Source organism: Oryza sativa, chromosome 3, assembly GCF_034140825.1.
Source record: "Oryza sativa Japonica Group chromosome 3, ASM3414082v1".
Taxonomy (NCBI): domain Eukaryota; kingdom Viridiplantae; phylum Streptophyta; class Magnoliopsida; order Poales; family Poaceae; genus Oryza; species Oryza sativa.
The window spans coordinates 33,003,853-33,028,075 of NC_089037.1; the positions used below are offsets into that span (position 1 = coordinate 33,003,853).

At 41.1% G+C, this 24,223-nt stretch overlaps 3 protein-coding genes and 1 non-coding gene across 5 annotated transcripts; 1 reads left to right on the forward strand and 3 right to left on the reverse strand.

The window, feature by feature from the left end:
- Positions 1-2,385: 2,385 nt before the first annotated feature.
- Positions 2,386-8,325, reverse strand: LOC4334269 (TSL-kinase interacting protein 1). Of its 2 annotated transcripts, XM_015776996.3 has the most exons (13): positions 8,151-8,325; positions 7,844-7,984; positions 7,697-7,744; positions 6,115-6,224; positions 5,494-5,578; positions 5,123-5,399; positions 4,784-4,942; positions 4,597-4,700; positions 4,102-4,340; positions 3,694-4,009; positions 3,210-3,614; positions 2,984-3,121; positions 2,386-2,891 (listed from the first exon to the last, which is right to left on the reverse strand). In XM_015776996.3, exons 2-13 carry the CDS (start codon positions 7,949-7,951, stop codon positions 2,712-2,714), a joined length of 2,169 nt encoding a protein of 722 aa, XP_015632482.1. In that variant the 5' UTR covers positions 7,952-7,984; positions 8,151-8,325; the 3' UTR covers positions 2,386-2,711. The 2 variants fall into 2 exon arrangements, with proteins under 2 accessions (XP_015632482.1, XP_015632481.1); XM_015776995.3 differs by lacking the exons at positions 7,697-7,744; positions 7,844-7,984; positions 8,151-8,325 and adding an exon at positions 6,683-6,828.
- Positions 8,326-9,019: 694 nt separating this feature from the next.
- Positions 9,020-10,795, reverse strand: LOC9267266 (small ribosomal subunit protein uS14). The gene is made up of 3 exons (XM_015776997.3): positions 10,676-10,795; positions 10,318-10,417; positions 9,020-9,279 (listed from the first exon to the last, which is right to left on the reverse strand). The coding sequence occupies exons 1-3, from the start codon at positions 10,735-10,737 to the stop codon at positions 9,271-9,273; spliced, it is 171 nt and encodes a 56-aa protein (XP_015632483.1). The 5' UTR covers positions 10,738-10,795; the 3' UTR covers positions 9,020-9,270.
- Positions 10,796-10,965: 170 nt separating this feature from the next.
- TRNAQ-CUG (transfer RNA glutamine (anticodon CUG)) lies at positions 10,966-11,037 on the forward strand. The gene has a single exon. It is a non-coding gene; the product is annotated as a tRNA-Gln (tRNA).
- Positions 11,038-11,351: 314 nt separating this feature from the next.
- On the reverse strand, positions 11,352-15,801 carry LOC4334271 (probable LRR receptor-like serine/threonine-protein kinase At2g16250). The gene is made up of 4 exons (XM_015777043.3): positions 14,084-15,801; positions 12,940-13,068; positions 12,307-12,329; positions 11,352-12,168 (listed from the first exon to the last, which is right to left on the reverse strand). The coding sequence occupies exons 1-4, from the start codon at positions 15,637-15,639 to the stop codon at positions 11,594-11,596; spliced, it is 2,283 nt and encodes a 760-aa protein (XP_015632529.1). The 5' UTR covers positions 15,640-15,801; the 3' UTR covers positions 11,352-11,593.
- Positions 15,802-24,223: the final 8,422 nt, after the last annotated feature.

The window sequence follows — 24,223 nt, forward strand, 5'->3', positions numbered from 1 at the left end:
ATTCCCTCCAAATGCCACGATTAAATCTAATCTAAACCCTCGTTGTCATCCAGCCATGCGCACCCACGGCAACTTGCACGGGGGACCCGCGCGTCAGCGGCGCGATGTGAGCCGTGAGCGTGACCTGCGCCTGTGATTAGTGTGTGTTTTCTCTCGTTGGAGTCCAGGCTGGGGACAGCTCACGGCTGGGCTCCTCCGGGATTATTCCGGCTCGCTTCCACCTAGTACGAGTTACCCGAGTCATCGGTAGTGAGAAATCTCCGCGCCGCGATTGGATGGCCGATGGATGGTCGGGTCGCGTCGCGTCGCGCATTCAATCTCGCGTGCGCTGGCTGCTGCTGCTGCTGCTGTGCCAGCCAAGCCGGCGCCCATGCAGCTCATCATCCACAGCGCTCGCTGCGACGGATCCCATGATTCCCATCTGCATCCAGCCGTGCGGCCCTGCGCGTGCGGCTCTCCTCCGATCCGATCCAACCAACCGGGGTGGATTCGACGGAGAAGCTTCCCGGGATCGATGAGCGTCGTGTGCTGCTACAGTGGTGACGGGGGCCCTTGCTATGGTTGACACGACGCCTCCTGTGATCCGTTCGGGGTAACATGGCGTGCATGCGTGTGCGTTATCCGTCCTGATGACACGGCACATATGGACGCGAATACACGATGCTCATCTAGTAGGTATTAAAAGAGCTTTGTTCGATCTGTTGCCGAAACTAACGTTATCAGGTTCAGATTATAACCAAAATAAATCATATTAAATTTAGACAATTTAATAATATTATCAAGTTTTAGCATGATTTCTTATTTAATTACTAGAGTTTCGTAATAAACTAAATGGATGCATATATTTGATAACTTTACTTAAAAAAATATTATAATTTAAAATGACATCAATTTGAACAAGCCCCAAATGTTAGTATAGTCAATTCTTGATAAGACAATAAACTAAACAAGACTAAATCAAAATATAAGAACCTACGACCGAATAGAACATTTCCTACTATTACGAATCTGGACAGACGAAAATGTTTCATCCGGTTATAGGTTTTTATATTTTAGAACGGAGGGAATAACATATAAAAATTCAACAAATTTTTAATCATAAAACTATACCAAAATTTGGTGAGGTGTTAAACTTCACATCTTGATCTTGTCAGAAATTTTAGCTTTTCAAATTGAGGGGTTTTTTTTTTCTCATTGAACAGAACAAACCGTAATAAATCAATTTCGTTCTGTCGGTCAAATTAAGTGCGGTTGGGTCTAACCAGGCAGTGGGGATGATTTTGGCTCCGTCCAATGTGATCGAAACGCTTTGAGAAATGTAGAGTGCGATCAGATTTTTCTTAGTGGACCAACGCACGAATTTCGCGTGTGCCGATCTATAGCTCTCCTCGTCAACTACACATAGTACGAGCGAGTGCTGGGAAGGATGGCTCGGCGTGCAACATGAGATCCCCATGCCTTGGGTCACTCATTTGCCCCAGTTAAATCTCTCTACTCTCTCTCTCTCTCTCTAACTTGTAGCCACCATGAACCGCACGACGGACGGCTGCAGTTGCGTGCTCTTCTGCTGCTGCTGCTGCTGCTACCATTGAAAATCCTCTTTAATTTAGCGGCAACTGCAATCTGATTGCTTGCCCGCAAGGGCATGCATGGTGTCGGCATCAGGGCCCTCGTACGTACTGTCGTGCTACGCTCACCAATCACCATGCTTTGCTCGATGTCGTCGTCGATGTGGCCATGAAGGCACGAATTCATGGTATCAAATTGACGTACTGGTTTGGCATTGCTGATGGCATGCACATGTCAGGTGTTCTTCATGGTGGAGGAAATAGAGAGGCGAGAGAGAGAAAAAAAGGGAAACAAAATGGACGATTCGCTGCCTCTCCAATAGATATTGATGGTATTTGTGAATCTTAGTTCTTTACTTTACGAATAACGATATTATCTCTGGTGCCATTGTTCCTACTTCTACGACGATCAGATTACACCTTTACCCGATTTGGGAAGTTGCATCTGTTGACGAGTCCTTATGAGCCAATTATTCTACACTTCTTACTTGATGTAGCTTGTTATATAGGTTGTGATTAGGGCCTGAGTTTATGTCTGAGTATGTCCTTGAATCGCTGTTACATATTCAGCGAACATTGAGGAATCTGGCCGAAGGGAGAAGCACAAGATTACCTATGGGTATGGCCCAAAATTAATTGGGAGAAGCCCAACTGAGCGATCTCGCATGTACTGGTCAGGTTTCCAGCCTAACCAAACCCATCAGAAAATTCTGGCGTCGCCTTGAAGAAACAAACGCTGCTCGCATACTATCATAAACAACACAGTATGCCGATAAACTTCAGATATCAAAGCAAAACTGAGAACAGTTCAGGGCAATTGATCAGAAGCATACCTGTATACACGGCAGTCATCAGAAGCTTTACTGTAACCAAGAGATTGTGTGAGCTTTTTGTACAGGGACACCACAATTTACACGACATACATGTAACATCTTAGTACAGCTCTTACTATATATCTTACACAGCAGAATGCGTCCCTCTTGACTGCAAAGAACAGCAAGTCCGCAGCTGTTGGATTTCCCACAAACAGCTTCACTTGGACAATGCAAACCCTCCTCTACAGCGAGATGCATCCTTGGTAGTACTTCACTAGCCAATATAGCAAGCGACGAGAGCAATGAACGGCGCCCAGAATTCACAGTTCTACATGATGGATGGGATTGAGTCATTCTTATCTGCCATGAAGAATGACAGGTTTCGAAACGCATCCAGGCTATTCACCATCATGCGATTCCAACTATTCTGACTGTCTCCTAAGAGTAAGTCCTCAGCTTGGTATCTCACGGATGGTATCTCTAAGTCCAGTGGTCCAAGTGAATCAGCCTATCCAAAGAGAAGACATAGTAAGTTATGATCTGTGTTGATAGATTATACTAGAAACTAAAACAGGCAGGGATAGGATATCTGTCTAGTACCCAATATAAGTCAGCTAGAGATTGATCCTTTAACCCAGAATCACTTTTACTTCGAGGTGGAGAATTGGCACAAAGTGCCTCCATATCTTTGGCATCATCCATACAAGGATTATCAGCAACCTTTGCTCCTGCTAAGTCCTGCAAACATGAAATAAATCATAGATTAACAACATTGATGTATAAAAAGTCGTTTTATTCTACAAGAGACCAAGAGATGGAAACAAACCTGAAGAAAGCCTTGAAACCCTTGTGAGGTTGAAGGAAGAACACCACTATCACTACCAGGACAGCTGCTAGCTGAAGTGTTTGAACTTTCTTGCTTCCTAGATGCTGCCAAGTTAAAACTGAACTCATCACAGGTTTCTTCAGCACCCCAGATGGTCGAATGGGATGCAAGGGCTGGCTGCTCTACTGTTTTATGACGAGAAGCGTGAAGAGCAACAGCAGCATCAAATGAATCATAGCTGCAGGGATTCTCAAGAAACAATGTGTTTTTGGCAATAGCTGTCCCTGGACAATCTGTATTAGTACCTATGGATGCTTCTGTTAGTAAGTATCCAACACTGATATCAGTAAGGGTATCTGCCCACTCTCCTTCAGATATTATAGCACAATCCATCCCCAGATTAGCCTGAAGTATAACAGAAGCAATTAGAAGATAGCAGATTAATGTTCACTTGACAAAAATATGGATGGAACTGAAGTTGGACCTCTAAAACTTGGTTTGTGGAATCTTTTTCTTGCTTCTGCCTGCTAAACCATGAGGCGGGAAAATCACTGTGCTGCTCTTGCCCCTTAGCGCTCTTGCCTGTACTAAATGTCATAGCAAGAAATAATGCCGGCCGATCTTTTGAATTACAAAGGTGTTCCTCAGGAGCACAACTATTGAGAAAAGTACCATCCTTCTGCACACAAGCGTCTGAGGGAGATTTGGCATGGATGTCTTCAGGCATCATGCAATTCTTAAAATGAGTTGAAGATATTCCACTTCCTCCTTCAAGCTCAGCAAGGGAAAACCAACCATACCTTATTGGCGACAACAGTTAGCACTTGTTACGGCTTTCAACAAATGGTCTTATCACAATATTATAGTTTGTTACCCAGGAATTCATCCATACCTTAATCGAAAAACAGGCGGGCTATTCACAGAAAGAAAAACATCAGCCACCACAACTGTATCTCTTGTGGTCCATCTCTGATAGGTAGCTAAATCTTCTCGGTGAGCACAATATGGAAAAAGCAAAAGCTCTCCAGACGCAATGTTTGAGCTGCCCCACTTGCGGTTAAGATGTTCTAGTACAGAAGATATTTTTTTCCTAGCGCTAACTGTGAGTTCCAGATGTGGATTATGTTCATCCTGTTGAAAAAAGATAGGACTATCAATATCTCAAACACCATCGAAAATTCATAAGGTAAATAGTGCTAGTAAGGTTATTTGCACTCCACATTCCATTAGTCCCATTTATCCTGAGAAATTTTATCAACCACAGTGATTTGAGTGTCCGAGCCAATAGTAAATCAGTAATAGCTGTTGTGCTAACACAGCTGCTGCAGGAAACACATGATTCATAATTTCATATTGCAGCTTGGTGGCAACAAACAGGCATATTTACCTTTTCCAATGCCTTTCGTGTGGCTTCATTGATTGGAAATAACTGCAATTTCAGCTTTGCAGGTGCTTGTTGATCTGCTTCATTCATACGATTTGTGCCTGGATCTGCCAGTGCAGGATAAAACATCAAGACAATAGGAACCAGTACCAGCCATTTCTAGTCAGAGAGCAGTGATAAGAAAGAATACCATCAACGGTACAAACATTGTTTGATGAGGGAGATAATGTCCTTGCATCAACATTCACTGTGTTGCGCTCAAGCTCTTCAGCTGCATCAGCGACTAAAGAAACACCAGCCATGGCATCTCTCTCCCATTTTTTATATGCAGTAGATGCAATGCCACCACCTAAAATACAAGTCCACTGCTCTCAAAACTATTGTAAGGAAAATTCGACACTTTAAGCTCACATAATAAAATTTATTGGATTATCGACATTTAGCTAAGACATACAGACTGCATATCGCATAAAATGAAAAAAGTAAAGGGTGTGCCACATGAAACCAAAAAAAAAAAAAGCAGTGTCACCTGCTCTCCTTTTCTGTTTCACAGTAATTGTGGCAGAGAGGTCCCATTTAGTTGAACCTGACTTGTTATTGGAATTTGGTTCTGCACCCCTCTTGAAAACTGCCCCTTTTGAAGATGCTACTTTGCTACCATTTGAGACATCCACAGGTAGGAGTTTTACTGAGGAAGATTCATTTCCAGCAGTCCTGTTCAGAATTGGAGATGAAGAAGAAAGGCACTCATCCCCTCGTGGACACTTTTTTCTGGTTTTATTCCTGTCCTTTAGCAGTTGATTTCCCTATAAAGTTGGATATATCACATGAGAAAAAAAAAACAAAAATGAACATTTTTACAGTTACAAAGGAGTGGGAAAGTAACAAATGGTCATGCACCAATGCTTCTACGAATGTTTTGAATCTCCGAGGCTTCAGATGCAGTTTTGATGCACTGCAGCTAAATTTTTCAAGCAGAGACCACCTGCATAGAACAAATTCAGTATCGGAGAGTTTTCCATGCAATGTAAAAGAAACAACATCAGATCAAATCAAAAGCAATGACAATAAACAACAGACAGTATCTTTCTTGTGCATAGACTAGAATGCAATCTGCATGGAAATAAAAAATATATCTTTCATCAGAAGAATATTCTGAACCACGAAGTATGCCACCAAAATTTCAGAGACCATTTTATGGGACAGGTCTGACAATCTAAAACAGAAGCAGTAAATATGTTAAGGTGTCTATACAGTATTGGTATGAAGGCCCCATAGTTCTAACCTACTAGGCATTATAGCAGTAAATTATAGACGTGTCCTCTGTAAATTAAAAGGATCACGTACCTACTACAGTCCTAGGTTCCTAGCCTACTAGGAAAAGGATATATATCATGAAGATAGCTCAGCAAATTTTTGAGGCCAAACACTACCCTTTGCAATCATGTTATATAAATAATATCAAGCAGTAGGGACCACATCTAATCAGATTAATTTGCATGCAGACATTCATTCCGTTACCAGCGGAGCATAGCAGCAACAGTGTCCTTTGAATTTTTTGCATCAAGTGAGAACTCAGGACCAAGAAGTTTCTTCATGCGTCGAACAAGACGATAGTAATAATGTCTGACCTATATTGCAAAAAATAAAAGGCAATGAATTTTCAGTCCAACAGAAGAAATTCAGGTTTTCTCTAATTGATGCAAATATTATCTATAACTTTATATATGATGAACATACTTATGCTAGCTATGTGAGGATTGAGAGATAATTAAGTGTCTATGTATCAGAGAGAAAACTGTACTGATTTATTGGCAGCTATCACTTAAGCATGTCCAGTGCCCACATAGTCAACAGAACATGCTTAGATGATCAGGAACGAGCAGTGCAGGAAAATTCCTCTCTAAATGTTCCAGCCTCCAGGTGCAGAATCTTAGGTGGTAAGCTGCTGAGGAGTGTGCTTTATGGCCAAAGATGGACAAAATAGGGGGATAATATCGAGATACATCTAAAGCCTGAATAAAACTTAGTGCCAATTCTAAACATCATGTTTTGGCATTGAGAGCAATAGGTCACCCGGAGTGCCTACCGATGAACGAAACTTCTTTCAACCAGTGGCTGTGTAGCAGCCGGTTGAAAATCCGAGAGTCTCAAGTCTCAATGCCGGAGTTTCGATACGGTAGCAACACTTGTGGCTTGGACGATCTGGAAGGAGCGGAATGCCAGAGTCTTCAACCAAAGTTTTAGGGCATGGACAGATGTGGCGAGGGAAATGGCTCAAGAGGCAACGCTTTGGCGTCAAGCGAATTCAGCAATCCCCGCCCTACTCTTCCGAGAGAATCATGGTAGCCAAAATGTGCTGCGAGAATTAGGCCTTTGATTTTGTAATGCTTTCCAGTCCCTGTCCCCTGCTGCTCTTTCTTTAAATGTAAATAACCTTTATTTCTCTTAATGGAAAAAATTCGCCTCTGGCGTATTCCCGAAAAAAAAAACATCATGTTCTGAAGTTTGAGTTTCCCATAACAGATCGGCTGCAAGTATATCAATAGAAACTTGAAAAAAAGATGAAATCAGCTTTAGTAAAGAAGAGGGATCAATTGCAAGTGAGGAAGATAAATCGGCTCCAAGTGAAAGTACACAATCTGGATGGGAATCTAAAAGGAGGGATGTTGTAATCCATCCACCCTGCAGCCTTCTCCAGTTGAACCACGAAAATCAGCAAGAATGTAGGTATATGCTACAGGATGCTGGTGCTATGTCAAGCAACAACAACGACCATGGTTGAAAATGAGATTTGCCCATGACAGTTACTTCTGATTTTTTTTTCTCAAAGCAAAATAGATTTATTCAATTCTAATTGGCATCCCATCATAGTGAAAGTTATTTAGCACATTGCATGTAGAACTAAAATTTACAGCCTAACTTGAATCTTCCTTTCATTCAAATTTCCTAATTGGTTAAATAAAGAACGACAAATATCATAAAAAAATACTAAATTTATGATCTAATGTGTATCTACCACTGCTTCAACGTCCTAACGTATCAATACAGAATGTTAAATATCATATGAACATCTTACACCTCTTGGCCGAAAATGGTGTACCTGATCCTTGTTTTTGCTCTGGACACGGAGCGTGATCTTCTCAAAATTCTGACACAAAGGAAAAGTTATTGTTGCATCTATCGATCAGCGCACACATTGATCAGATTGCAAGAAACAGCGTAGCATCATAACATCGATGCGTCTTACTTTTCCTTCCAGGCGCAGCGCATTGAAAAAGCTCTGTTCCTCTTGGCGTGTCCATGCCGCCCATTGCCGAGTCGGCTTCTCGGCAGAGGCAGGCCTCACTTGGGGCATAGAGCTCAGCTGAACCCCCAATTTTTCTTGATCCTGGAAACAAATTGCTTCGATTAGTACTGCATCACGCATGAAATCGACAGGAAACTGGATGGATTAATTGGATTGAAACAAACAACAATCGAATTCTGAATGGATGTTCAATCCAAGCTGAGCGAGGGGGAGGAAGAGCTACTAGAGAAAAAGAAGAATGAAATACCTTCGATTCGAACCGCGATGCGATGGAGGCCGGCGGCGTCGCCTCTGGATCCAAACCTGCTCGAGGAGGCTGCGATTGCGATGGAGACGAAGCTAGGGCATGCTCGCCGCCGGAGCTAGTGAGATGGAGAGGGTGGCGGTGAGCGGCGGAGGGGAATTTGGGACCAAAGGGCGGTGAACGAGCCGAGCTCGAGCGAGCCAACCTGAATAGGCTCAAAGCCGAGTCGGGGCTCTGGAGCCTATCGCCCTATCCTAGTATTGAACTCTTGAGGGTTGTTAGGCTCGAGCTCGGCTCGAGCAATGCTATGTGAGGCTTGGAGCTCGGCTCGTCTGATACTCTACCATGGCATTAATGGAAATACAAGAATATTGTTTGGACAACGTGTAGAATAAACTTTATCTAAAAAAACATGTATCGTAGAGTACATTATATAGTCCGGGAAAAAGAGTAAATTATAGTATCAATATTATTCTTTATACTAATATATCTTATTAGTTTATTGTTTATAGGTTCAGACGCTCAATTGAAGATTTGTTGCTCCTTCGCAGGTTCCATTTTATACCCTATACTTTCACGAAAGTTAAAAAATCACCTCTAAACCCATCAATTTACTGTTTGTTGTAGAAAACACAGTAAGATTAGACGAAATACTCTATCCAGCTGTGAAATATCTCCATATTGTCCCATATGTCGAGTTGAAATCTTTGTGCAGTGCCACCTGGCATTTTTGCACCGTTGGCCGAATGGCCGTTGCCTATTGTACCCGGCCAAATTGTCAGCCTGAACTATCAAAACAATCTAATAATAAAGCATATAAGATATCAAAGCAAGCTGAGACCGGTTAAGGGTCAAAGTGCCAGCATCAGAAATAAGGGAAGCTTGCTACTCAAGATAGCATATAATCATCTTCTATTACAGCACTAGAACATGCTCGATAATATGAGAATTAATACCAGAACATGTATTGTCCATCAGACCATAACTCACTTTCAAATATCAATAATCTGTTACATATCATAAGACGACAATTGTATCAAAAGGGATAATACTCGACAAGGCTTTTACACTTCCATAAAAATTTTCCCGATCTAAGCTCCCATTCCACTTGAGCTCCCAACTTTCAACGGTACTGCAAATGAATAAGATGCACTTTGAGAGGTCCAGGGATTAAAATAACAGCAAAAAGCTAGATAACACAAACATCTGCACAAAAAAATAACTAAATAACCGCTTATTCATTCAAGTATTCCAGAACAATAAGATAAAACAATGTAGAAAATTCTAACATCACAATTCTGGCATAAAATCGGGTGCATTACATCTGCACGATAAAATAAGTAAATAACCACATTCATTCAAGTATTCCATAACAATAAGATGAGACGATGTGGAAAATTCTAACATCTCCACAATTCTAGCATGAAATCGGGTGCATTAATATTTTAAGCAAGAGGTAGCCTTTGAATTGTGGTTAGCAACTTTTTTTTAACAAAAGGAAACTACCCTGCTTTAATTGGAAGCAACATATCAAAAAGGAAAAACATAAAAGAAGGGAACCCATATGAAAGATGATAGTTGTAGTCTATTGATTAGCAATAGATCCTCCTATTATTCGTTGAACTACAGAGAGATGTTTGCAATACGTTTGAAGTGTTGACATTTAGAAGGCAGCTACAAGTGATAGCTAATGAGCTCACATGGGGCACATGGCACATACTCATACTATGTTGGATAAGTGGTGAAGATAACAAATAAGACAGGTTTTCAAAATTAACTAATATTGTTATAGTATTGGCATCTGCAAAAGATAATCTCAGAAACAAAAGCAGTGTGTGCATCAATTCCAATTCTAACTGGCCATCTTATGATCTGTAATTATTCATATCAGCTCGACCAGAACAGAACTGACAAAATGAGAATGGGAACATGAGGCGACAACGGATAACACAATACACAAGCTGTCAAGCAGGAAATAAAACGTGGAAGAGGAACAACGCGGCACAGTTTGTGACATTATCGCTACGTCGTTAGGAACTACCACAACACCGCACACGGGATGCAACACTATTGCACCAAACAATTTCACCATCAAAAAGTAAAACTGCTAACTTGAGCCTGCATATTACAGGAAGCAACTAGCAACCTAAAAAAAATATGAAGAGTATACCTTGATGAAGCCAATGTCCTTGGCGTTGCTGCGGAAGCACTGCCTGCAGCACATGAGCCCGTACTTCCGGATCAAGCCATGCGGGTTGCCGCAAACACGGCTGCAACAACAAATCCACACCACAAATCCGTAAGCACTCGTCAAGCAATCCAAGAAAAAGGGCGCACGAACCTTTCTACCGGAAGCAAGAGATAAACTACTACAGTATAAAATCTAGCAACATGCGAATTCACGCCACAAAATCTGACAAATCTGACCCGATGCTACGCACACAGATAGAAGAAATACTCCTATGGTTCGTCACCGAACTGAATGAAAACACGGCGCGGGGGATCGCGAGTAGAGTAGAGAGGATTACCAAACCCTGGATCCGGGGCCGTAGTTCTTGGGGTGCGAGTTCCACACGTTGGAGTGTCCCATGGCGGCGGCGGCGGAGGTCGTGAGTTGTAAACCCTAGAATGAACGAAATGAGCGCGTTGGCGTGGTGGTAGCCGGGCTTCCTCTATAAGCATCGGCTTCTTCGCTTGTTGGGCTTTGACAAGTCGTCGCATGAGTGGGCTTTCAGGTGAACGTATCATGGGCCGGGGCCCATGCTAGACTAGATGCAAGTATGGATATATAGAGATTAAAAATCCGTGTGTTCAAAATGGCCCCATGGTCTAGCGGTTAGGACATTGGACTCTGAATCCAGTAACCCGAGTTCAAATCTCGGTGGGACCTCTTTTTTTCTTTAATTCTCTTTTAGTGCTAAAATATCCGTTCGCGAGTAACTTATTGTTTTCTACTGTAGTAATATGAAACTAAATTATTGTGTGTTTTTTTAACACAGACAACAATCTTATTCTTCCAAGCAGCAGAGAACAGAAAACCCAGAAAATAGTCAGGAAGAATGTTCTTGTAACAGGCGGCAGTGACTGGATCAGCAACATATAATTTCATTTCGCAGATCGATTCATTCATCTCTCTGATCCTTTGGCTTACACTATAAAATTTGTGCTTCGATTCACACTCCAGAGTCCAGAATGACAAAATGGTTGTCTACGAAAATTTCTGGCCGCTTGCATTTCAAGCACCGCGCACCCTTGTGCTCCACTTATTCTCAAAATCTCAGTTACAGATTACACAACACTGAAATGAAAAGGAAAAAGAGAAACAAGTCTAACTCCTATATGCACAGTTTTTTCACCTAGAGGCATCAGGAGATGCGCATCAGAGGATGAATTATACACACTGAGATGAAATCTCAGTAGCATGTATTGCTAATCTGTGGTGAATTCTACACAACTGCATCCTTTTCCAACTCTACCGGGTCAGGGAGAATCTCCCTTGAAGCCCTCTTGAAGGAGAATGAATCCTCCTCCTCGTCCTCATCCTCGTCACTTCCTTGTGACTTCACTGACTGCTTCCTGGCTGACTGCCCCAATGTTGGCCTGAGCTCCGAGCTCCTGCGCGAGTCCCCATGAAAAGCAAAATGCCAAGAGCTTCGAGATGAAGTACTCGTGAGTGATGAATTCGACTGTAATTCCTCCCTCACCACCCGCAGCGGGTTCTCCAATGCTTTCAGGATGTACCGAGCCAGTGGACGCCTGGAGGGCTTTGGGTTCAGGCATGTCTTCGCAACAATGGAGACTGCCCATACCTCTTCTAGGTGGTCTTCATCTACTACAAGTGAAGGGTCTACAATGTTTGAAAGACCCTCCTTGTCATGGGCGTCAATAAAATCCAGTGTTCTTGCCAACCACTCCTCTGAACCAGTGTCATTTGAGCCGCTCACACCAAAATTCCCGGTGATTAGCTCCAGTAGCACCTTTCCAAAGCAGTATACATCATACGAGCAGCTAGCTGGTGGACCTGTTAGGTGAGAGATACATACAGTAATGTTAGGTTATCTTTATTTTGCGCATTAGAATTCCTACACAAATAGCTGTATAGTATAATGGTAGAGATTATAAAATATCCATAAAAAAGTTATGCAGAAGCTTTACACACCTGATGCGTTCTTGTCAAGAGACCTGCCACAAGAAAGAGACGAATATCAGTGTTTAAGCAAGGCCCCGATGTTCTTTACAGATTTAAACAAAGACTAAAGTTTCATAGCAAACGTGATGTTGCCATGTTAACAAAATAACAAGTGGGTTGCCATATTTTATGATCTGCAGGTGGTAGGGTTTCTTCTTTTATTTGTGTGGGTCTGGCCATTAATTTACAAGACTAACTCTTGATGAGAACTTCCTTTTTAGAAGTCATTTGACAAGAATTCATGTAAGGAGAAACACTTACAAATGAATATGTGTCCCCTTATACATACTCAAACCCAAAAAAAAAACACTGCCGCCATATTTTGTTAACAAAATCCAGTACATTACCTTCAGTTCAATAACTAAACTTAGGTTAAAGTGTTAACTTCATAAAGAAGTTATTGCTTTTGTCTTAGTACTTTTTAGTGCTAAAGGCACCCTTAAGTTAGCACCGTTCAGGTGATCATAAAATCAAGTTTCTTTTAAAAGGAATATGCCATGATGGACTCAATTTTCAGAGCAATTGGTAAGATCATAAGAACAGTTGTACCCATGCTAAACTCATGCATAAAAATGAGGAGACGATAAAATATAAAAGTCTTACTTCGATGATCTCAACATCCTGGAGAAGAAACTCCTGCTTCCCTCACTTTGTTGAGTGCATACATCACTCAAACTTCCAAGACACACTTCAAATTTGTCATCAAGAAGCACACTGCTTGCCTGGATATCTCTACAGTTATAATGAAAAGATAAGGGGAAAAAAGATTGGCTTGAAAGTAATTAAAACATCCAAGAACTTGAACAGCATGCATCAAATAAGAACTGCAGAGTAAAATAAAATGAAATAGAAAGATGAAGCAGCTAAGTCATGCAGCTGGAATAAAAGATGACTAGCACCAAATACATCGATATTTAGTGCATTGAGTTACCTACAATGATTGATGACACTAAACCTCAAAAGATAAAGTTTCCATAAAATAACTGCAGCAATTTTTTTTCATGATAGAGACATGAGTTTCTCACATAGTTAGACAGTGTATAATCATATAATGAATTATACATACTGTACAGTACTTATACTTGCATGAAACTTTCCTGATTTCCTACGATACATTGCACATGAGAAGTTGTGAACAAGCCATATGCACATGAATAACAAGAAGCAACATTCTAAAAGTTCAGAAAGGCAAGCAGTTCGTCTGGGGGAAAATCATTAAAAATCAATTAAGTACAGTCAGATAGTATTGGTAGTGCTGATATGGATCCAATGCAACTTGGTGAAATAGTCCGTATAATATTATATTTTAAATGTGGGATTTCATGTCCTCACAAGTAAACAGTTTGTCAGGGAAGCTTCGCACATATTGTTTTCCCCTTTCAGCTATACTTCTTAGAAAAGAAATAGTGGGCCAACTGATGCAATAGGGCCACAAGAGGCTAAGTAGAAGACTATCAAATGTGTAACTAGAAACAGTTTTAAATTAATATATTAAATTGTCCTGTTTCTTTCACTCACGCACTTGCCATAATCAGTGCAGCTTCTTCATTAAATTGGCAATTCATGTGAGCTAAATAACATGTGGAACTTCCGCGCTCTTTTTTATGATGGCGTTAATGTTCAAACTTTTCTTAGCACAGTTATCATATGCTTTTTGCAATTAAAATATTTTCACTAACTATAAACCAATCAGCTGCACATTATATTAGCAAATTAGCTAACAGGCCAATAATATCACTAGGCATACCTGTGAACCAATGGTGGACTACACTCATCGTGCAGGAAGCACAATGCCTCAGCAACACCAATGGCAATCTTCAGCCTTGTTATCCAATCCAACGAGCGCAGCCCCTCCTCAGCATCCACTGACTTCCTGTGCAATGCGGAAGTCAAGTCTCCCTTTGCCATGTACTTGTAGACCAGCAATTCCTCCTCATCTGTGGCCAAATGCCCCAGCAATGGAACAATCCTCCCATGGGAATTCTTTGCAAGGAAGCCCAATTCCCCCAAGTTCTTATTACTGCTCTTCAGATCAACCTTTTTGACAACAACATTGAAGCCACTCTCCAGTTCACCAAGGTAAATGGCCCCAGAGTGCCCATGCTTGACAAGATTGTCATCCCCAAAACCCCCAGTAACATTATGCAACTGCTCATAGGTGAACTCATCTACAATGGTAGGCAGACCTTTCACAGCACCATTTGCTGCCGGTGATGCTGCCATGGATGACAGCATCACAGGATTAACGCTGCTACTCCTGCGCCCCGAACGAATCCCTTCCTCATTCTGCTCCAACCCTCTTCCTCTCGGTCGCCGTCCCCCACTCTTCATCAAGCAGAACACTAATGCTACAAGGAAAAGAACCACCAAAAATGCTGCGGCTGCCAGGACTCCGGCAAGTACATACTTCCACTTCACCCCTTTCTTGCTTGGTGATGGCAATGCATTTGGTGGCTCTGGCAATGAAACACCAATCCTCTTGTAGAATGCTTCACAATCCCCCTGGCTTCGCTGGCTTGATCCGGACAAGCAATTCATGTTTATGTCCACTGCTCCATCGGAGCTGTTCCCAAATCCAGTTCCAATCACCTCAGTGAAGTAATTTCTCGACAAATCAACCTGACGAAATCTCTTCCTGAGGGGCCCAAGCACATCTCCAATGGCACCGTACAACGAATTCCCGGAAGCGTTGAAAACTCCGGTTCCATCACCGGCAGAGATAGACACGTTTGGTAGCTCCCCGGTGAGATTGTTGTCAGAAAGATCGAGAAATTTGAGGCCCTTGATGAGGAACAATGTCGCCGGAATCGAGCCGGAGATGCTATTACCGGCGAGGTCAAGGGTCGTCAGGTTCCCGGACATGCCAAGATCGGCTGGAAGCGTGCTATTGACGGAGGTGGAGCGGAGGTCCAAGACTTCCAGCGACGCCGGGAGGCCGGTGCCAAACCACGCCGGGATCCGACCAGGGAGCGGGAACCCCGAGGCGTTGAAAACCTCGAGCGCCGTGAGCTCCCGCAGCGGGTCGACGGTGAACCCCTGGCTCCGTGCACCCGCGCGGGTGCGGCGGAGCCCGGTGAGACGGAGCTCCGCGACGCGCCCGGCGCGGCACACGACGCCAGTCCAGCTGCAGGGATAGCGCTTCACCGGCCAGTACTCCGCCCGCACCCCGATCGACCCGCGCAGGCCGTGGAGCGCGAGCACGTCCTGCCTCGCGAGCAGCAGCCGCCGCCGCTCCTCCCCCCGCGCGGCGTGGGACGCGACGAGCAGGAGAACCGCGACGGCGACGAGGCAGCGCGGGAGCATGGGGACGGACGAGGAAACAGCACCGCGCGGCAGGGTAGAGGAGAGGAGTGGCGTGGCGGTGGCGGTGGCGGCCACCTCATGGCGCGGGCGCGGCGGCCATGGCGAGAGCGGGAGCGAGCGAAGTGGAGGTGGAGGTGGTGGCGTGGTGCGCGCAAGGTGTTCGCCTTTTTGGGCGGCCTCCTGCCTGCCTATTTCGGCTTCCGGCGAGTTGACCACGCGGAGCCCGCGGGGGGACGCGGGTGGAGACCACCATCCCCCCACTCCTCCTCACTGCCAAGTGGACCCCACTGCGAGGCCCTCCCACTTCACTGCCAAGTGGGCCCCACTGGGAGGTTCTAAACGACAGATGGTGGAGTCTGACCGGACTGGATTCCCACCCCCCGCGTGTGCCGCTGCGTCACTGGCACGTGGGCCATGGGGTCTGTGGGGCCCACGTTTAGGTCGCCTTGTCTGTGGGACCCACTCTTTACTAGTGCGCGATACGGAATGTTCTCTCGCATCCCACTTCGCCTTTTTTTAGGCTCGTGTCGTTTTCGGAAAGGAAAGCTCACGAAGGTGGCGTCTCGATCAGTTTTACACACACGATAAGAGGAAGCGTGCCGCTCGTCGTGTCATCGTGTTCGCTCGAGGTTATTTTCTTCGAAATGTTATAAACATTTACACTTATGTAATTTGCTCCACTTATTTCGTATGGTTTTATAGATAGCTGTCATTTTACTTGACACTTTATATATCTTCTTTAAAGAGTAATTTGCTCCACCTGTTCTAAGAAAATCGTTCAAAATGTCTAGCACACGAGTGTATATGTTACTCTTACTCAGTCTACGACGGCGACTCGAGAGAGCAACATGATAAGTTCACAACCTGGCAACTGCACGTGGAAAAGTAGCAATGGAAGAAACGATTACTTATTTTCGTTACCGGCTGAAGCTAGCTATATCTAGCAAGAATTCCAAACTCACCACTCGAGCGACTTGTGGTAAATTCCGTTTGTTGTGTGTGCGCATATAGTATGTCCGAGCATATAGCTGTCAGTCGACGAATGATTTTGATGCGCCGTGTCGCCGAATGATCCAAGTTGTGAAGGCCGCTGCCCGGTCCAAGTCTTCACCTGGGTCGTCGAGATTGTTTGTGTACATGGACGCTTGCATGATTGGCCACTCCAAATGCCGACAGGGGTGAGAGTGAGACGCGCACGCTGACACAACACCAAAGGCATCAACTCTAATCAACTCTTCACCAGTTACAATTCTAGTTATATTTCATTAAACACCTACTTTTGTACGGAATACTCCCAACACAACAGTGTCTGGAAAATACTAGTGCAGCTAGTTTACGACTAAACATGGGTGCACGAACCTAAACATGTATTCCTTTTAACCCAAAATAAATCAAATTATTCAGATTTATAATACTACTAGTAAAATATACTCTCTCCGTTTCGAAATGTTTGACGCCGTTGACTTTTTAGCATATGTTTGACCGCTCGTCTTATTCAAAAAATTTAAGTAATTATTAATTCTTTTCCTATCATTTGATTCATTGTTAAATATATTTTTATGTAGGCATATAATTTTACATATTTCATAAAAATTTTTGAATAAGACGAACGGTCAAACATGTGCTAAAAAGTCAACGGTGTCAAACATTTTGAAATGGAGGGAGTATCTTATTTTATATCAGTTTATTTATTTCAGGACGAGGAGTAGCAGTACTATCGTTCTAAAATAAGTGTAGTTTTGTATTGTTTATGTTCAATGTTTGACCGTTCGTCTTATTAGAAAATTTTTTTATGATTAGTATTTTTGTTGTTATTAGATGATAAAATATGAATAATATTTCATGTGACTAATTTTTTTATTTTTTTATTAATTTATTAAATAAGAGGGACGGTCTACCTATATATATCATCGATAAAAGAAGCTTCGTATGTCACGTCGGCAGCAGTGCCCCTCTCGGCCAGCAGCCGACCAGTACTACTAGACGTGAGCGTCAGCAAGCTAGCTACAGCTAGGCCAGTGACCGGAGTGGTCGAGTCAAGCTTGCAATCTGCGACTCCTACCTTGTAGTTTTACCTGGAATTCCATCCTGCGCGTCACGGTCGCAATACTGCTCGTTCATATTATGCGTGTTTGTGTGTGTTTTTGTATTCCCTTCTCGTGATCGGATAATTAAGAGCTTTAAGACGTGACACGGCAGGCTAAAAAGGACGTTCCGGACCGGTCAAAAACTATTTTTCGTTCGTGGGGATGGCATTGGCTGGCCCATGGACCAGTCTAAACAGTGTGGTACAGTTACACACATGGGCGTGTTGCGTTAGGCTTGTGTACGCGTTCGTGCGGCCAAGCGATACGTGTGGGAGTGGCAACGGTTTGATGTCGATATTGTTCGTACACTCGTACTACCGAACGCAGCAGTACGGTGCAAAGTTGTTGTTTGAGGACTAGTACGACCGCGAGGACAGGGATCATCTGCAGATAATGAGAATCCCATAACGACCGCGAAACATTGGGTGCTCCAACACATGGTTTCTGTCTGAGCATGGTTATCTGATACTCCCTATGTATTTTAATATATAACGCCGTTGATTTTTCGACCAACGTTTAACCACTTGTTTTATTCAAATTTTTCGTATAAATATGAACGTATTTATATCATGCTTAAAGAACATTTAATGATGAATCGAGTCACAATAAAATAAATGATAGTTGTATAAATTTTTTGATTAAGACGAATGGTCAAACGTTAGATAAAAAGTCAACGACGTCATACATTAAAATATGGAGGTAGTACTAGGCTCCAGTCTGGTGTTTGGATCCAGAGACTTAACTTTAGTCTCTGTATTTAGACACTAATTTAGAGTATTAAATATAGACTACTTACAAAACTAATTACATAAATGAAAACTAATTTGCGAGACAAATTTTTTAAGCCTAGTTAATCTATAATTAGAGAATGTTTACTGTAGCATCACATAAGTTAATCGTGTATTAATTAGGCTAAATAGATTCGTCTCGCGAATTAGTCTAAGATTATGAATAGGTTTTATTAATAGTCTACGTTTAATGTTTATAATTAGTGTCTAAATATCCGATGTGATAGGGATTTAAAAATTTTATTCCCATATAAATAGGGTCTCAATCCATTTATAAATAGTCTACGAACTTGAACTCCTAAAATATGACCATAAAACTTTTGAAAATTGCATACCCTCTCTATGGACAACAGCACAAAGTAAATGTTGAGGGATGGCGAGACGGTGTTAGGGTGGGATAGATCCACTCTTCTCCAATGCGGTTTCTTCATGATCGTGGTCAAAAACAAGTGGATGTATGTTTCAATAGTACAATTATGATAAGGGATACGAGGGATTGTTGTTGTATAAGGACCAGTTAAACAAGATTATTGCAATATTATTGGTGGAAAAAAAATAAAACGGATTCGCTTAATATGGTGTTTCCGTTATATCCGGAAGACTGTTGCAACTGGACGCACGTGGTGGAGACGCCTGGCGCGGGCTGCGCGGCGCCCGATTTTTCTCGGGCCCATCGGGCATTTGACGCCTGGCATTTTCGTGTTAATTGTTATTAGTCGTAGAACAACCAAGCAAGCATAAAACGAAAAGGAAAAATCTGTGCCAAGCCCACCTGACTTTTAGTTTAGAGTGGCCTATAGTTGAGCCCATCTAACTTTTCTGGGCCTGATGCCCTGACCAATTTCTTTGTCCCCTCCGCAATGTCCAAATCTCATACAGAGCCCATCATGTACGAAACCGAAGCACTCGCTCGTTATCCATGTATTTCCATTTTTTTTTAATAATGGAGTAATACTACAAGGGAAAGGAACTAGCTATGTCTTTGTCGACAAATCCTTGGGTCAAAATCACCCAGATTTTTTCCTACCGTTAGATTAAGATCCAAAGGACACAAAAAATGCTACATATTTTTTTCTCTGACTAGTCAGATCACAAAACTACATGGGCTCGAATTCTAGCCCATAGAACAATACAAAAAATTATACAGGCCATAACTGCAAAATACATCATGGCCCATAATGATCAACTTCACATCCAATAAAGGTTAGAAAAAAACAAAATAACACAGGGAGACCACACCAGTTCGCACAAATCCCCTAGATCGAGCAAAACAAATCGAGCACGCCATAGACAGTGAGGAGAACGAGAAAAAGAAGAAGAAGCAAATTCTTACCAAGAACATTGAGGTCAAGAAGTTGAAATCAACAAGACATAATCTTCCAGGTAACAAATTACCTAGCACAAAATCCACCTTTACCTTTCCCCATTGACTTCACCATATTCTGCCAGTCATCTTTTAAATCAAACAAAAACAACTCAGTTCTGTAAAAATATTGGAGAAAAGCACTTGGAATAGTGAATTTCTTTTGGAGAAAAGTGCTTGGAATAGGAAATTTCTTTAGATCAAGTAGTTAAAAGTATGTAACTTTTTCAGAAAAACTCGTAACAAAAACTATCAATCTATAGTCAGTTACAGTTACAAATAACAAAAGTTACATATATAACTACAGTACATCTAAACTGTAACTGGGCTGTAAATGGAATCATTCTTAAATTTCTTAAAAAATTCAGTACTTATACTGCGACATTAAAACATTTCCCCAATTATAACAAACTCTAAATTATGTTACAAATATATAAAGAGTTATCTATCTATAGTCAGTTACAGTGAGAAATAACAAAAGTTACAGATGTAACTACTGTACATCTAACTATAACTGGGTTGTAAATGGAATCATTCTTAAATTTCTTTAAAAATTCAGTATTCATGCAGCAACATTAAAACACTTTCCCCTAGTATAACAAGCTCTAAATTATGTTACAAATATATAAAGAACTATTTATCTACGGTCAGTTACAGTGAGAAATAACAAAAGTTACAGATGTAACTACAGTACATTTGAACAGTAACTGGGTTATAACTGGAATCATCCTTTGATTTTTTTTTAAAAAAAATTCAGTACTCATGCACTAACTTTTTTTTTGCCTATGACAAAATGTTCTAAATTATATTACAAATAACCTAATCATGTAGGGTCACGTATATTGCAATCTCAAAAATCAGGAGATACACAATCAGATGGATATGAAATGAGAAGCAAAATTGTGTCTGAAGAAATGAGAAGCAAGAAGACAGTTAAAGGTGAGAATCATTCTCACCTAGCATTATGGACCATTTTTTATCTTGTCAGAAAATGTCATCTAGCAAAAATTTATATACAACAAATTAGAGATAGTAGCATGATAAATTTTTAAAGAACTATATATCTATATCCAGTTACAGTGAGAAATAACAGAAATTACATATGTAACTACAGTACATATTGACTGTAACTGGGCTTTAACTACAATCATGCTTGAATTTCTTCAAAAAATTCAGTACTCATGCAACAGCATTAACATTTTTTTACTATTATGACTTGTTCTAAATTGTACTACAAATGATTGAAACATGCAACGCCTGATAGATTAGAAGCTCAAGCAAAAGTGAATACAGAGTCAAATAGATGTCAAAGTGACAAAATTTTCTCAGAAAAATTAATAAGCAAGAAGACACTTGAAGGTGAGAACAATGGACAGATAGCATTATGCACCAAATTTGATCTTGTCAGTCATAAAATCTAGCACAATTTTGTATACATGAAAGCATGATTTTTTTTTTTTTGAAAAACTATCTATCTCCAGTTACAGTGAGAAGTAACAGAAGTTACATATGTAACTACAGTACATATTGACTGTAACTGGGATGTAACTACAATCATGCTTGAATTTCTTCAAAAAAATTTTGTCTAATATACATTATCTAAATTATATTACAAATAACCTATCTATGCAGGTTCTGTTACAATTCGATCTCAAGTAACAGTGGATACATAATCAGAGAGATCTGAAAGAGATAACATTAATTTCGTCTGATGAAAAAAGAAGCAAGAAGACAACTAAAGGTCATAATCATGATAACCTAGCATTATGGTCCATATTTGACCTTGACAGACAATTTAATCTAGCACATATATTAGAGATGGCGGCTTTGAAAAATCTAAAGACCTATCTATCTATAGTCAGTTACAGTGAGAAATAAGAAAAGTTACATATGTAACTACATTACATCTGAACTGTAACTAGGCTATAACAGCTTTCATGCTTGAATTTCTTCAAAAAAATTCAGTACTCATGCAGCAGCATTAAATATTTTCCCCTATTATAACAAGTTCTAAATTATGTTACAAATAATATAAACATGCAGGGTCTGATGGGTTACAGTCTGAAAAATCAGGGGATATGCAATCGGAGAGATATGAAAGTGACAAAATTTTGTCCAGAGAAATAAGAAGCAAGAAAACATTGAAAGGTCAGTTATCATGCTCACCTAGCATTATGCACCATAAAATGATCTTGGCAGATAATATAATCTAGCATAAAATTATATACAACAAATTAGAGATTGTAGCGTTGATAAATTTTCAAGGACTATATATCTATAGTTAGTTACAGTGAGAAATAACAAAAGTTACATATGTAACTACAATACATATAGACTGTAACTGGGCTAAAACTGCAAGCATGCTTGAATTTCTTCAAAAAATAAAGAATTTCTTCAGAAAAGGAGTCACTTTGTCACAATGGACTGAAGATTTTCCTCAAGTGAAAATCATCTTCAGACAGTGGTGTTTAACAAAGCACAACAATTAGATTAGAGCCTAGGATAAAAAAAAACAGAGCATTGTGGTCCAAACAGTCATATCTCTAGTTGTGTACAAATTTGCCCATATATTAAATTTTGTACATAATTTGCACATATCTCAAACTTCTGTGCACATATATTAAAATCACTCGACAACAAGATGTGACAAGTTAGCTGATGCAGAAGGGAATGGACCAGAAGGGAATGGACCAGACAGGGTGTTGTTGTTGAGCCTCCCGATTAAATTTCACAGCAAATGAGTTAACTGACTAACAAGCTCCACACATAATTAACATGGGAACAATATTGGGATGGGACGATGGGTCATTCAGAATAAAGAAGAAAAAAAATCATACAGATATTTCAGGCATGTGAATACCTCCAGGCACCCAAGTGACCTTGGTTTTGCTACCATTGAAATGCATTAGATCAACATTAGACTGAAACCCTCCAAATTATTTTTCAGTTTGCTGAAGTATGAGATTTTAAAAAGCTCATGTCGACTGAAACTGTGCAATAGCCTGCTCCAAGATTCAAAAAATACTGACAATTCAAATAGATTTACGAGCGTGCTATCCCCTGTTCCCAATTCAGAAATAGTGCCAATTATGTTCCCAAGTTCAGAAATAGCGCCAATTCAAACAGATTTACGATTTACGAGCGATTGACAATGAACAAAAGTTCAGAAGAGAAGAAAGAGCAGATGCAACCAATAGCCCATAATTTCTCAAAGCAACAGGGACCAAGTTCAGGTATTGGCTTGCTGCTAACTCATTTAGATCAGCACTGAAAAGTTCAGAACATGTACAGGAATTTTATAAAGCAAATAGTACAGTAGAATACAATCTGAAGAAAGCAGAACGCATGTAGGGGTTTGGGTTTAATTTAACCAAGCAACTCAGCATACTGGGAAATCAAACCGTACATCTCTGAAACGAAATGATTCATATGCTGCAGAAGGCAACACAAAACATACTTGGGGTTCAGTTAGCATGCATATGTAAAACGAAATTCTTCAGATGCATAAGAATTCAGATATATGCAGGGAGTTGACAGATAAATCATCTCTGAAACGAAATGCTTCACATGCAGAAAAATTCAGACTCATGCAAGGAGTTTAACAGATCAGTCAACTAATCACTGAAAGTGAAATGCAACATTCAGATAAAGTTGCAATGATGCTTCCCTACTATATTCAAATCACACATAAATCAAAGCAAAAATAATCAACTCATGAATCTGACCCCCTCCCTGAAGAAAATTCATGCAGGGATCCAAAAAATGATCAACTATCTGGGTGATTAGAAAAAACCCCTAAATCCACCTCGAATTAAACCTTTAACTCCATCAAATACCCCTGAATCCAACCCCCAACATGAACACCCCTGAAGAAAAATCGAACCAAAAATACAAAAACCCTCGTGGATTAGAAAAAAAAACATAGAACACCATCGAATCTGGTCGTTTGCAAACAATGGACTAGTAACAAAACACCCTAGACTGAACTGAATCAAACTATAACTAAAAACTTAGGGAATCCAAAACCTAAACGGATTCCAAAACTAAAACAAGTGATTCTGAATCAGATCCATACGTTGGGAGCAAAAAAAATCGTCATGTATTGACCCGAATCTTCTAAACCTAGCCCTATTGACATTGAAAAAACCAAAACACAAGCTAATGATGCCAGCAAATCAGGGAAGAAACTCAAAAAACACTCTCTCTCGAGTTGTCTCCCCTAGCGAGCGCGCGCGCTCTCTCTCTCCCGCCGGGGAGCTGCTCGTGCTCTCTCTCGCCGGCGAGCTCTCTCTCTCGACGGAGAAAACGAGAAGAGAAAAGAAAGAGGAGAAAGAGATGTAGAGAAA

Excerpts from the sequence above, each read along its gene's own strand:
- LOC4334269 (XM_015776996.3), bottom strand. The coding sequence starts at position 7,951 with ATGCCCCAAGTGAGGCCTGCCTCTGCCGAGAAGCCGACTCGGCAATGG. Across the intron at positions 7,745-7,843 it reads CGCTGCGCCTGGAAGGAAAA|AATTTTGAGAAGATCACGCT; the intron begins GTAAGACGCATC and ends CCTTTGTGTCAG. Across the intron at positions 6,225-7,696 it reads AGAGCAAAAACAAGGATCAG|GTCAGACATTATTACTATCG; the intron begins GTACACCATTTT and ends TTTGCAATATAG.
- LOC9267266 (XM_015776997.3), bottom strand. The coding sequence starts at position 10,737 with ATGGGACACTCCAACGTGTGGAACTCGCACCCCAAGAACTACGGCCCC. Across the intron at positions 10,418-10,675 it reads GGCCCCGGATCCAGGGTTTG|CCGTGTTTGCGGCAACCCGC; the intron begins GTAATCCTCTCT and ends TTGTTGTTGCAG.
- LOC4334271 (XM_015777043.3), bottom strand. The coding sequence starts at position 15,639 with ATGCTCCCGCGCTGCCTCGTCGCCGTCGCGGTTCTCCTGCTCGTCGCG. Across the intron at positions 13,069-14,083 it reads AGTCCACCATTGGTTCACAG|AGATATCCAGGCAAGCAGTG; the intron begins GTATGCCTAGTG and ends TTATAACTGTAG. Across the intron at positions 12,169-12,306 it reads TCTTGACAAGAACGCATCAG|GTCCACCAGCTAGCTGCTCG; the intron begins GTGTGTAAAGCT and ends CTCACCTAACAG.